Raw genomic sequence first — 12,857 nt, 5'->3', positions numbered from 1 at the left:
GGGGGGGGTAGTTTCCATTAGAAAAGTCCAGCCACAAAATCATTTGAACATGATTTCTGTGTAGCCAGTATTATATTCATTCCAAAATAAGCAACTTTCAATGTAAGTAGCTTATTTAAAATTAAGTGCCCCCCCCAGCAACAGCTGCTCTAAAAGAAAATCTCCAAGGCCACTCTTATTTTAAAATAAAACAGCACACACTTGCTTCCCAGCAGCACTTCTTTCCACACATTAGATCAGCTTATTTTCAGTGCCATAAATTGTCAATATAACAGAATTTAGACCAAACAGTACAAAATCCCTTCAGCTACCTTAGGGGGCGTTATTCAGGGACAAAACAGTGGAAGAATATTATGGCTTCCTGAGAATGAAAATGCATCAAATATTTCTCAAACAGGGCATCAAGATTTGTGCCCAAGTATGTTGCGTCAAGCGTAGCGTAACTGTAACTAAATAAAAACAACAATACATTCTACAACCCATCACCACCAGCAAAGCTGCTCAAATGTCTACAAACTTCTAGTTACACTGTTCAGTTTGGAGTCAAATCGTTCTCTTCTTGCTAGGACCCTTTACTGAATTTATGAGCAACCCACCTCATGACATCGTTCTTTCACTGAAATCACACAGCCAAATGTCACTTCATTAAAACACTCTCATTCTACCAACTTGAAATATTTTCTTGTTCTCCTTTCAGCCACTGCCTCAACTTCTGCCAGCTGTGACCCACAGCATAGGAACTGGGTAACACATGGCAGTTTTCTGCAAATGAGTCCAAGAACTTCAGAATACAAGCTAAATACCAAATGTGAACTCAAGGACAAAGCTATGCTGCTTAGGCAAGGACTGAGAAATCACTCTTTTGTCTATGGGAGAAGGTGACATGCTAGAACTTTCCTGGTCAAATATTTGTTCTAGGATGTCTAGAATGAAGGAGAGCAGACCCCTGTGGTTTACATGTGTATAGCCCAGGCTCCTTTGTGAGATCTTTTGCTCCACATCGTGGTTTCAGCCCTGGTCAAATATCTGTCATGTCCAACACAGCAGAGAAGTGAAGCTCACAGGCAATCTGCTCCTCCTTGTTAGCTCTAATCAGTCTTTGCAAGTGTTTTAGTTTGTCTGATAGAGAAGTTCCGATCCCCTCCGCTGTCTTCTTATCCTCTACCTGATTCCCAGCCTGGTCAGAAAGAAAAAGAAAATACTGTTAAAGAATTACTATCCAAGGGACATGACTTTAGCCATGGAAGGATAAGCCTGTTAAAGCCCTCTTCGTCCTTTGTGCGTCCCAGCTCAGATGGCAGGGCATAACCAATGTACTCAACTCCCAAATCCCCTTTGTGCTTCTGCCAAGAATTTGGGTCTGAGAGTGTACAAATACACACAATTAAGCTTGTAAAAACAGGGAAATAGGCAAACATGAGCCCTAGCTCATCAGAGACAGAGCTTATTTCTCAGAAAGGAAATTACCAGGAAAGCAAAGATTCTCTCAGCAAAAAATTCCCAAATTCAGATATACTTGGACAATTGTAACATTAAACAATTATATTAGTTCCCTAGCATGATCACAGATGAGTGTATTATTCATTCTTGGCACAAGATACAGAGCTAAAGCTCTCTACCCTTCCAGCAATAAGACACTTCAGATGTTCATTTTTACCTGTGGGATACAGGGTGTGGAAGTTTTAATGAGTGGATGGATAATCTGAGGTGTAGCAACCAACGTCTGGGGGAGATAGAAGGGAAGAGACAAGGAGCCTGTAAGTTGTCCAGTGTCTTCAGCTAACCACTGGTGCAGCTGTTCTTCAAACCTAGGGAAAAGAAAGGTCATATGGTGCAACTTAAATTCCAGCTTGGCCTTTGTAAGCAGAGAACATTTTTTCCCCTACAGAGTATATGTTCCCTATGCTGATGGAACTGCAATATATGCAACAGAAGATGGAATGAAAGTAAGTCAGATACACAGTGTCTTTGGACCCTTTAAATAAACTGACTAAGACTCTGGCCCTACACTGCACAGAAGGAAGACCCAGGGAGCACAGCATGGTTTAGGAAAAGCATAACCTCACTGCATCTCTTAAATCCCAATTGCACTGCTAAGTGTTCAGTTTGCTCTCAGCTAAAGTAGGCTGCTCAAAGCAAATCTAACAAATGCACCTAATATTAGGTGACATCCAGAGAGAAGAATCTTAACATATCAGAGAATGATGGAAACCCTGGCTTCAATGTGCTGCACAGGTGAAGCTCTATGATTTGGTTCTCAGTGCTATAACCCAGTAGCTTGTGGAAACACTTCCTCTCCTTTCCCTATGTTTACAATTGCTATAGTGCTGAAGGCCTTAATATCTGCAGACAGCCACTAGCTACTCCTCAAATCTTATGATGATGATCCTGTAGTAACTTTCTGGATAGCTGTTGTTAGACTGGGGGCAGGGGAAGACTACAACCATAAACCTAAGGGAAAATGGAAATTCAGTTGTCAACAATAGCCTTCACTTTTCCATAAATCTGCTGGGCCTCAGCTTCTCACTGCAGAAAGCAGAAACCTTCTGACTTCACAGACCTCTACCCACTGCAGAACCAGGACTAATTCAGCAAGGAATGAGCCTTAGCTGCTGCTCTTGCCACTTACCTCTTGCTCTCAATTTTCTCCAGCTGCAGTTGAGAAGACAAATGCTCTGGGAGGAGCTCCTTGGCTGAGGATGTGTGCGTTAGATCTGCTGTGGTGGGAAGTCTCAGTTCCTGGCCTGACAGTGTGCTCAAGCTGATGTCATGTTCAGCTGTAGGCAGGGAGACAGGAGAGTGTTTTGAAAATGACCGAGGAGACTTCATCCTTGACCTGAAAAAGAAGAATATTTTAGAGGGAGAACGAATGGCAGAAATTAGTGGGTTCCTCCTGGAAGTCTGGAAATAAGGAGATATCCACATCTGTTGGGGGAAAATTCCTAGAGGGCAGAGGGTTCAGTTCAAGGGCTGCACATCACCTAAATGCCACTGAAACGTTCACATAAAATTACTATGGGATTGAAGTGGGGCAGGGAGCTTGTGTTGGCCCCAGCAGAGGGATGAAGTTTACCTAGAAGATTCCCAGGGTGATAGATGGTTCATGCTACTCTGCTACGTGTCAGCCAGGCCACTGAGAGCAAACTGGCTACATCCTTCTGGGGAGAAGAAGAAGGTAGTGGCATGCTTTGCTAAAGAGATATTACCTGCTCCCCACCCAGGCTCTATACTGCACTCAAGCAATCTGCTCCTTGTGTACATTTACTTGCAAGGGAACATTTCCCTCTCCATCCCAAAAGCACTGGACAGAGACTTCTTGTGAACACAGATGCTACAAAATGACTGACATCAATAAAAATAACTTATCTGACAAGAAGCATATTTTAAACGAGACTGATAAAGTGCAACAGAATATTGCTGGCTCAGTCTACTGAAACAACCCACTTTTCTGAATTAGGTACCTGTGGTACAGGAAAAGAAAATCCTGTAGTGAGCTTTGATTGAGAAGACATTAAAAATTGTCCCCACATGACCACCTTAACCAGTAATAAACATGCAACAGGCCTTATAATTGGATGTTATGGATGTCACAGTTAAAGCACTGAACTGAGGCTATTGCTTTTACTTGATTTCTTCACCATTCCCCTCAGTTAACATTATTTTCCTTCATATTCTATGCACCAGAAGGAAGTCTGACATCCAAATGTACCTTTACCACAATGGTGTTCTTTCACAAAACTCATGTCATGTTTAATAACAGATTTAATATGCTCCAATCCATTTTTTTTTACAAAATGTACGAAAACCCTGCAACTTCAAAGAAAATTACCAAGTTTTCTTCCCATTTCCAGTTTACAGCTGTAACAGGTCATTCCCAGGAAGGCACTGGTCATGGAAATATGAAGAGCAGAGATGGCATCAAACCTGTCTGGTTTATGAGCTTCATGAAAGTACTGTGCAATTTTTCAGTTTGCTCAGTACTACTCAAAGCTGTCTGGGCAATTTATTATATATTCATATTGAGCACAAACAAAGTGAAAACAATCACCACCCTCACCTTCCACATCCCTGCTGGATCTCCTTCAGAGTTTGCAGTGTAGCTTGTTCCCATGAAAAAGGGACAGTGAAGTTTTTTAAATGTTCCTTGAAGAAGTACACATGGATCTGGCCATCTTTGCTCACTGCTTCTACAAAGATCAAATCAGGTTCAATATAGGCAATCAGTATCAAGACAAACTGAACATTAAAAATATACAAAAGGAAATTGTGTCTTCAATTTAAAATTGCAAATGGCTAAATGGACTGAAATTGCAAAGGTGTACCTTTGGGGACTGATCTGATATCCCACAAATACTACATTGGATTGCTGGAAATTGTTGTCAAGTGTTGCTTTATCCTCCTCCTTTTAGCCTCCCAATACCCCCAATTTCTCAATAAACAAAGAGCCAATACTTGTTTCATCAACTGATCCTTTTACATCAAAATCAAATGAGGCACCTCTCAGACAAGGAGATTCTAAATTGAAACCTATTCTGATTTTTCTTTAAAAAAGGTCAGATTGGAGGAGCTGGACCTCAAATCTTCTTAGGAGGTGTTATTAATTAGTTTTACAGCTTGTCAAAACCAAGTCACTCACTAGAGTTCAGACCTTTGTTTTGTATCTTGGTTGAGATGATTAAGTAAGCCTTTACTGAGGTGCACACTTCAAAATTAATTGGCAACCTTCTCAAGCCTGCTGTATTTACAATGGTCTGTACATCTTTCAGGGCTATTTTCATCACAAATCATAACAACTGTGATAAGGGTAATTTAACAATTACCCTTATTTTATCCTATATATCCATTTTTTGGATAATCTCTCTTTTCTGCTCTATCCCCAGTAATTCTGAAGATACGCCTATATCACTAGATGTCAATCATTAATTCTCAGAGCACAACCTCGACTGTGCTCTGATCTGGGAGACAGAGTTCAGGGACTTATCTTACAATAGTTGTTGGTAAAAGTTCTAAGGCAGAGCTTTGGAGCAACTTTTTGGACAAAACAGATCCTGGCAGTTTCAGCCATGGGGCCAAATTCTGCCTTCAGATACCTGCCTAAAACCTCAACCAATATGCATGAAGTGTGCACATATAAATACACAGAATAATGAATATACAGTCCTAGAGTCTGGAGGTCTCAGAATGAACAATATGGACAATGAACATATCCTCTGATTGACGAAAGGAAATGGTACAGAAAATGCAAACAATCATCCCACTGAAGAGAGCAGCAGGAAGATGATGTACAGCACAGCCAATCTGCAGCATTAATGATACTGGACCAAATACAAATGCACAAATAAACATGTCACAGTTCTTTAAGCAAAACAAGAGAGCAGCATGTAACAAGGCAAAGACCAGTCTACTGCAAAACATTTAGTACCTGGTGCAACTGGCACCTTAGGAGGTTTCCAGTCTCTCAGTTTATGATCAATGCAGACTGCCAGGATATCATCCCAAGGGATGTCATTAACTGAAGGGCCATCCTCTTCTGAGCTAGCAAACAGCCTGCCACTCCACTTGCAGTAAGTTCTGCTCAGCAGATTTTCCACTTGGGATTGGATTATTGGTTGGGTCTGGAGACAACTGGCAATCTGGGACACGTACTGAAAAATCATGGAGCAAACAGGTCGCCAGGGAGCTAAACAAAAACATTACATGCAACTGGTTAGATTCATCTCCCCTGAATAACAGCTCCCAGTGTGCAAAATGGCAAGGAGAAACAACAGTCAAGGGTCACACATGGTGTGGGGAAAGCCTCCTCAACCTTACCTCTGTCATTACACCTCTGTTTTAATTTACTACAAACTCTTCCCTTCCAGCAACAGCCTAGTATAAATAAGGATCTCCGACTGTCTTAATATGCAGGAGTTTTATGACAAGGAACAACATTCACTGAGGCTACAGACTGAGGCCTCCAGATCTACGGTTAGGACTTCAGTATACAAAGGTCAAAACATATTTAAAGCTAAAGAGAGAGACTTATTGCTAAAGGAAAAGGGCTTTTATATTGACATTGAAGCAACTCTAAAGCCAGTCATGTTGCCTCACATGAACTACGTACCACCAAGAGGAGGAAGGTCCATGTATGGGATCTGGAAGGAAAGCACTGCCTTCTTCAGCCAGGCCAGGTGATCTACTGTGTTCCATTGCAGATGAGGAAGCAGCTTGTTGCCCCCAGGTTCCACAAATTCAGTGACAGGCCAGGACAGGTCACAGACCTGTTCCGAGGAAGCCACACCAGCCAGAAACTGCAGCACACTATTGTACAGATCAATGATGGCACCAGGCTCCTGAGAGGGCAGGCCAGCCAAACGTCTCTCTCTCCGATCATGGTAGAAGCGCTCGCTGAATTCATGGCTAACACCATCCTCAATGTACTGCAGAAGGGTTTGGCTGCAGAGTTCTAGGGAACTGGGACACTGGGCAATTAGCCACTGCACAGCCTCAGAGAGCTACAACAAACATTTACAGAACAACAGAGTCAGCATCAGAAACCTTCCTCCAAAATAAGCAATGACACTAAGGTCTTAATCCTGCAGCCTACATGATTTCATATACAGGGCCCTGCTATATAACATGAGCAAATCTCACAGCAGGAAGCCCGACATTCCTAAATCCTGGGGCAATGATAATTTATTCTACTTCTATGCAATACCCCTGAATACAATCCCATTAAAGCACTTGTTACCTTGTTTCAGAGATGAAAAGTACTCATTGACATGAAATCCAATGATTTCTAACCGTTTTCCAGGATGGGTTTTTGCATTATGCTCTCCAGGCAGACCAACTGAACTCCTTAGACCCTGACACTTACAATTATTTAACTCTTAAGTTAGAAGTTATTTAATTGGTCTATAAATACCTACAGAGTGGGCATATCCACATGTGCAATTAATACAAAGCAATAAACTCCAGAATATATTGTGCTGGAGTTTATTGCTCTGGGGCGCCGTGTTTACACATGCACCTGGGACCACAACACAGTGAGCCAGCTTGGAATGGCCCCAGCTGGTGGGGGCCCAGGGGGTCAGCCTGCCAGCTTGGGGCTGCTGACCTGACTCAACGTGTTGCGGAGGGCCTGGCTAGGGCACAAGGGTGCTCCATTGTGGGGCTAGCTGGTAGGCAGCCCCTGCACCAAAGCACCCTCATGCCTGTCAGCCTTGTCAGCCTCTACACATGCACTGCAGCGAAGTACCATATACAAGTTTTATCCTGTGGCAGAAGAATCAGCCATTACGCAAGATAAGGGGCTTGTAGTTTCTATATAGAGACTGGATATCTTTCTAAAAGATACAATCTAGCTCAAATGCAGATACCTAGGTTTGATACAGAAATCATTGTACTGCATGCTCTAGCTGTCCTAAGCAGGATAGCACGCTAGAGTTGTGGTCTGTGATATTTTATGAGTGATAGGCTGAAACCACCCCGCTTGGGTCCGAGATGGGTCGGCACTTCTGACTCAACCCCTGCTGCTTGGCTCTGGTGTGGGCAAAGCTCCTGCCACTAAAATGCTGCTGAAGCCCTGTGGCTCTGCAGACTGGATAAAATGTCTTTGTGGGCTGGAACTAGCATGCAAGCTGTAGGTTGTCAACCACAGGACTAAAGGATCAAAACAATTCCTTTTAGCCTCAGAATCTATGACTGCATGTAATGTGCAGGTTGGAAAAATGGGCAATTAAATAACTGCATGTTGTTCCCTTCAGGCTCTTATTTCATGTGTTGACACAACACAGCTAGTGAGAAGGGAAAATTTGGCACATGGAAGCCTCCAGGTAAGGACCTACATTTAATCACATTAGGGAGGGGAGAAGCTCCTTCAATTCTATCCTAGTCTGAATGCCCTGGGGTAGACAGTATACACAGCAATCAGCTGTGCACTGACTGCCAAAAAACTCCTCCATCCCCTGTCCAGCTTATCAGCAGGTTCAATGCTGCTGCATGGCCCAGCAAGGGCTGTGTTTCCATGTGCTGTGCTCTGGGGAGGGAATAGAGCCCAAGCAGCATCTGACAGTAAGAGGGGAGGGGAAAGAAGAGAAGAGACAAAGACTGGGTGGAGCTAGGGGAAAAGGGAAAAGACAGAGGCGCAGGTGGCAGGGTTGGAGGGAAGACTGCAGGGGGAAGAAGTGATGGTGGGCAGAGGGCGAGGGAAGTGTCTGCCCCCCCCCCCAACTACCCAACACCCCCAGCCATGGCTTTCCCTACTGTAGCAGGGAAGAGTTGGGGGGAGGGAGGAGAATGGGACAAATTCAAGACAATCCTCCAATAATTAGATTCTATACCTGGAAAATTATAACAAATTATAATTTTCCATATATAGAATCTAATTTTGGGGGGTGGCCTTAAATTCAGGGTAGTCTTAGATTTGAGTAAATATGGTAAAAAAGAAAAAGATGTTGGTGTTAAGGCTCTTTAAATTTAAAGTTATTGCTCTTACCTTTCTGGTGCCTTGCATGTCAGTGATAGAATCTGGGATCTCAACAATAATGTAATCTGATATAAGCTGAGCTGAAATCAAATCCTGCAGCATTAAACCTTTAAAAGAGAAGCAACAGCTGAAACAGCAATATTGGTTGTTATTTCCATACATATTCAAATGAGAAAACAAGTGAAATTTCACCTACTCAGTCCATTTCTATTGCCAGCATAGATTTACACCTTGTCACACTGCTATATTCTCTCTCAGTCAAGCAATAAAACACAACGTACAAAAGTAAAACCAAAAACCCTTGAAAAATGTACATTTTTCTTTTCAATTTAAACTGCCTCTTTCCTAAGCCCTTCTGGATTTCTGCCAAAAGTCTGAGAATCCTTCCCTTAACTAAATGCTGTATTTGAAGAACTACATTTGCTGTTTATTCACTGCCTTTAGGTATATTTCTGAATATCTGTAGTTATTTCAAAGCAAATAAAATCACACACCCTCTTCTACTTCCTTCTCTGTGGCCTCTTCTCCCTGACTAGGAACCAGGACCACCAGAGGTATTATGGGGTGGAAAGGTTTAGCCTGAAGGAGTTGTTTTAATTGAAGCAAAGCTGAAAGCCAATAAACATCTTCCTCTGCAACATCTTCACTCTTTACTTTAGGAGGAAGCAGGAGGACTAGACCACTGGTCCCAAGCAGATCTTTCTGTGTCTCAGCCATATCAAGCTCAGAGTCACTAAGGGTGCCATGGGCCACCTAGATAAAAATAAAAATTGACACTGTTAATGCAATTATAGGAATGAGGAGGATCTTAAACATGTTGAAAACTGTAGACAAAGTCAGCCATAGTGTTTCAGCTAGGAGCTCTTTATAGAGTGTTTTAAGCTAACTAGTTGAAAAAAAAAATCTTACTTGCAAAGAAGGAAATACTAAGAAATGTAGGTGACAAATTAAACTGTGGGTATATCTTGTATACATGCATATGCACTCACACTCCCATGTAATTATATTTAAGTTGCTAGAAAGTTAGAAAAAGCTGAATTCAAATCGCTTACAAAATCTTAATTCTACTACCTTGCTAATATTTAATATGAGAGTCTTTTTTGCTACACAATCACGTACTAGTTTTTCAATTTTTTGACAAAAGAAAATAGGGAAAATAAAAAGTAATAAAAACATCAATACATTTTGTTTAAAAAAAGTCATTACGTTAAAATTGCAACTTAGAGAAAAGGGATTTTAAAATTTTTTTTAGTGAAAAAACTTCTGTTGAAGGAAAAGGGAAACTACAGCCTTGCCAAAATGCTAAAATAACTTTTGGCTGCAGCTTAAACAAATGAACTGCCACTGCTCCCTCAATAACTGCAGGCACACATGCAAAGTTGCTCTCTCCCTCTGCCTGTCTCTGTCCCCCTCCAGAAGTGAAATAACTTGAGAACACAAGTTAAGACTAGACATGAATTTTGCAGGCCCCTTGGATTGATAATTTACAATAGTGTGTTGTCCAAGGTATTTGTGTAACTATATTTTTTAAATATTCATTATTTAAATATCCTAAAAAAATCTGGATAGAGTTAAAAAAAAGAATGGTGAAGGTCCCTGACTATTGTGACTTGCAAATAAATTAATACTTAGTTCTTAGGTAGCACTCTTTAAGACTGGATTGGTATTCTTTTTATAAAGAGATCAGTACCATGCTTCCCATTTGACATAGGAGAAAATGACAACTAGCTTGCAGGGAACACCACATACAGTTAACCCAGTGTCACAGAGGTAATGAAACAAAAGACTGACCAATTATTAATGAATTATTCTAATATACCTTTATGCACACATTGACATGCACAGCCTGATTTTCTTGCATACTAATAGAATCATATAATGCGAGCGTCTGAACTCTGTCGTTTACATTGGAGGTTACATCTCTCTGAGCCTTCCATCTTGTATCTCCTGTAAATTTGGCTTTCAACCAGTCTGCTAGTATCCTGTGAACATAAAATAAACAATCTTTTCTTAATTGATATCATACTGACAACCCCCTATTATCAATCTATTCAGTATCATCAGTATATCCCATTATAAGCTCCCTAGTTTAAATGACATGGCCAAATTTATCAACTGGACTGAAATGAAATTTCTGAGACAAACAACTGCTTCTATTTGTTTTCAGTTTCAAGAAAAAATAATTTAGCCTCTTCGAAAAACAAGGTTAAGAGAAAGATAGATAGTTTTCCTTTTAAAATCCTCCTAAAACATTCCTACTATTTCTTTAGACGGCTTGTAGCAGTAACTGGAGAATCAGCTGCTTAGATTACCTAGGTCTTTATGAAAAGCCACCAAGATGTCTGCACTATGAAACACCTAAAACAAATTTTCAAGTCTATGCGATCAATAAAGCTTTTTGGATGCTTGCTATTAAAACCCTGAAATATTCTTTCTGCATTGGACATGTTCCAGCCCCACAGAGTTTATACATATGAACTTCTTTGAAGAGGCTAATAGACTTTACTTGTTCTCTTAAATGAAAGCCACAGGGCTGGAGTTCACAATCTCAGCAAAGTCCTGGGCTCTACTTTTGACCTATGGGGAGGTGTGCTGGGCTGGGAAACAGGAGATCTTCTCCACTGCTGTATTATCTAGTAAAGCCTCATTCTTGCATAGGAGGCAGGCAAATATAATTTCTCCCATTTTACAGAATAATCAAGAGGTTACGCATCTGAAAGAGCTAGGAATAGAACTCTCTAATACAACAGATCCCAATCTCATTCACTTAGCCACAAATGCCAGAACAAAAATGCAGAATTTACATGCACAACTGCATTTTCTGTAAATGTTAGGCATCATTCTCTCGAAGAGCTAGGAAATTAATCCTGATTTGCAACATCTACCTGCAGTATGATAACAAGGTATATAAGCTACTGACAAAGCAGTTGATCCTTCAAAGCCGGCTACTGCTACTAGTTATTTCTTTTACTCACACCTCAAAGGATTGTGCTGTGAATCAAAGAAAGTGTTCTGGACAGCTGATGATGATGAGGGGTGGAAAGGTCAGCATAACATGTGGATGTTGCACCATAATGGAATTTCTATTTTTGCCATTTTATTCTTCTTTTAAAAAGCTAAGTAGGAACACACACACCCCATGCAAAACGCACCTTTTAAAAAAAATCTGTGATGACGTAACTAGCAGATGAGCTTAGCCAGGGGAATGATAGATATATCGTCCACCTAATGTCCTGAAATAAAGAATGAATCTCTTTCTAAAAAATACACTCTTGATTCATCCACTACTGAATTGGGTTGAACTGGCTATTGGGTTTAACGCAGCAGTCATTACATGACATTCTGAGCTATATTATGACGTTTTCTAGATTAAGTGTTTGACTTTGCACCCTTGACACTGTTTTCAATGCATTTGTATACAACAAACTTAGGGTATGAATATATTTATCTATAACAAGCTATGAGAAGGAAAAGGTAACATGGCTCCATCTCTACCAATGGGTGATGAAAGTCACCTCTCTGCCATAGAAGCTATATTTAAAAAGGTCTGAATACATTCAATTCAAGGCGTAGCTAAGAAATCAGGGAACATACCACAGGTCACTACTCTGCCCTGTCATTCATTGCTTTTTGTTCTATCTGTTGTTTAGGGAGGCATATTTCAATGACAGTGTTACCTTCATGCTGTTCCTCTACTATGTTGTCATGCCATGAAAGAAAACACTAGTCAAATTTGGCTCCTCACCTGCTGGGATCCTTTGCTGGATATTCTTCATAGCTTGGCAACACCAAAAGCACCTTCCAAAATACCTGTTCTTGCTGAACTTGGATATGTTCAGTGATTAGTGAGGGCAGATCTAGAGGAGTCCAAGCAGCATCACTTAACGAAAAACCATGTTGGTGAAGAAGAAGAAAAAAAGCCAATGTAGTAACTAAATACCCTACAAAAATTCCTTCTTTCTACCCTAAATTAAGCATCAAAAGAGAGAGGCAGGTAGCACAATAGAGCCTGACTTTTGTGAAAGGTCACTTTTGTGGTCCTGTTGTTCACAATGTAAACAACATACATAAGTTGCGAGCACAGGACAAAGGGTTATTAATTAGTAAATGCCATCCTATCTTAGTGAAGAACTAATTTAATTTTTTTTCTCATGTTTTGCCTGAAGATGTTAAAATGCAACAAATGATATAGTCATGACCAGCAGATATAAAGTTAGACCTGATGGACGAGAGCTTCTGTTCGTATAAACGCTATAAAGTTGTTAACATGCGAGTAGCTGATGCTCATAAGAATCCTGCTCAGGCAAGTGAGCAGGAAAGCCCGCCACGTCCCCGCTCCCCCAAATGCCCAAATGAAGTGGTGTAATATTGTACCTGCCTGGTTTGTTTG

The 12,857-nt window shown here is 40.9% G+C and overlaps 1 protein-coding gene across 1 annotated transcript in view; it reads right to left on the bottom strand.

The window, feature by feature from the left end:
* Positions 1–117: 117 nt before the first annotated feature.
* Positions 118–12,857, bottom strand: part of MCM3AP (minichromosome maintenance complex component 3 associated protein) — a 57,304-nt gene continuing 44,564 nt past the window's right edge. The window contains exons 19-28 of the mRNA XM_019523314.1: positions 12,213–12,347; positions 10,287–10,449; positions 8,962–9,220; positions 8,477–8,574; positions 6,104–6,494; positions 5,423–5,680; positions 4,058–4,187; positions 2,630–2,836; positions 1,658–1,808; positions 118–1,177 (exon numbers count right to left, since the gene is read on the bottom strand). Coding sequence (XP_019378859.1) covers positions 1,019–1,177; positions 1,658–1,808; positions 2,630–2,836; positions 4,058–4,187; positions 5,423–5,680; positions 6,104–6,494; positions 8,477–8,574; positions 8,962–9,220; positions 10,287–10,449; positions 12,213–12,347 — 1,951 coding nt within the window. The 3' untranslated portion in view covers positions 118–1,018. The remainder of the gene's footprint in view (positions 1,178–1,657; positions 1,809–2,629; positions 2,837–4,057; positions 4,188–5,422; positions 5,681–6,103; positions 6,495–8,476; positions 8,575–8,961; positions 9,221–10,286; positions 10,450–12,212; positions 12,348–12,857) is intronic.

Source organism: Gavialis gangeticus, unplaced genomic scaffold, assembly GCF_001723915.1.
Source record: "Gavialis gangeticus isolate Ggan-Ray unplaced genomic scaffold, GavGan_comp1, whole genome shotgun sequence".
NCBI lineage: Eukaryota > Metazoa > Chordata > Crocodylia > Gavialidae > Gavialis > Gavialis gangeticus.
Note: the sequence above shows the minus strand (reverse complement) of the source record. Positions and strands in the feature narration are given on the sequence as shown.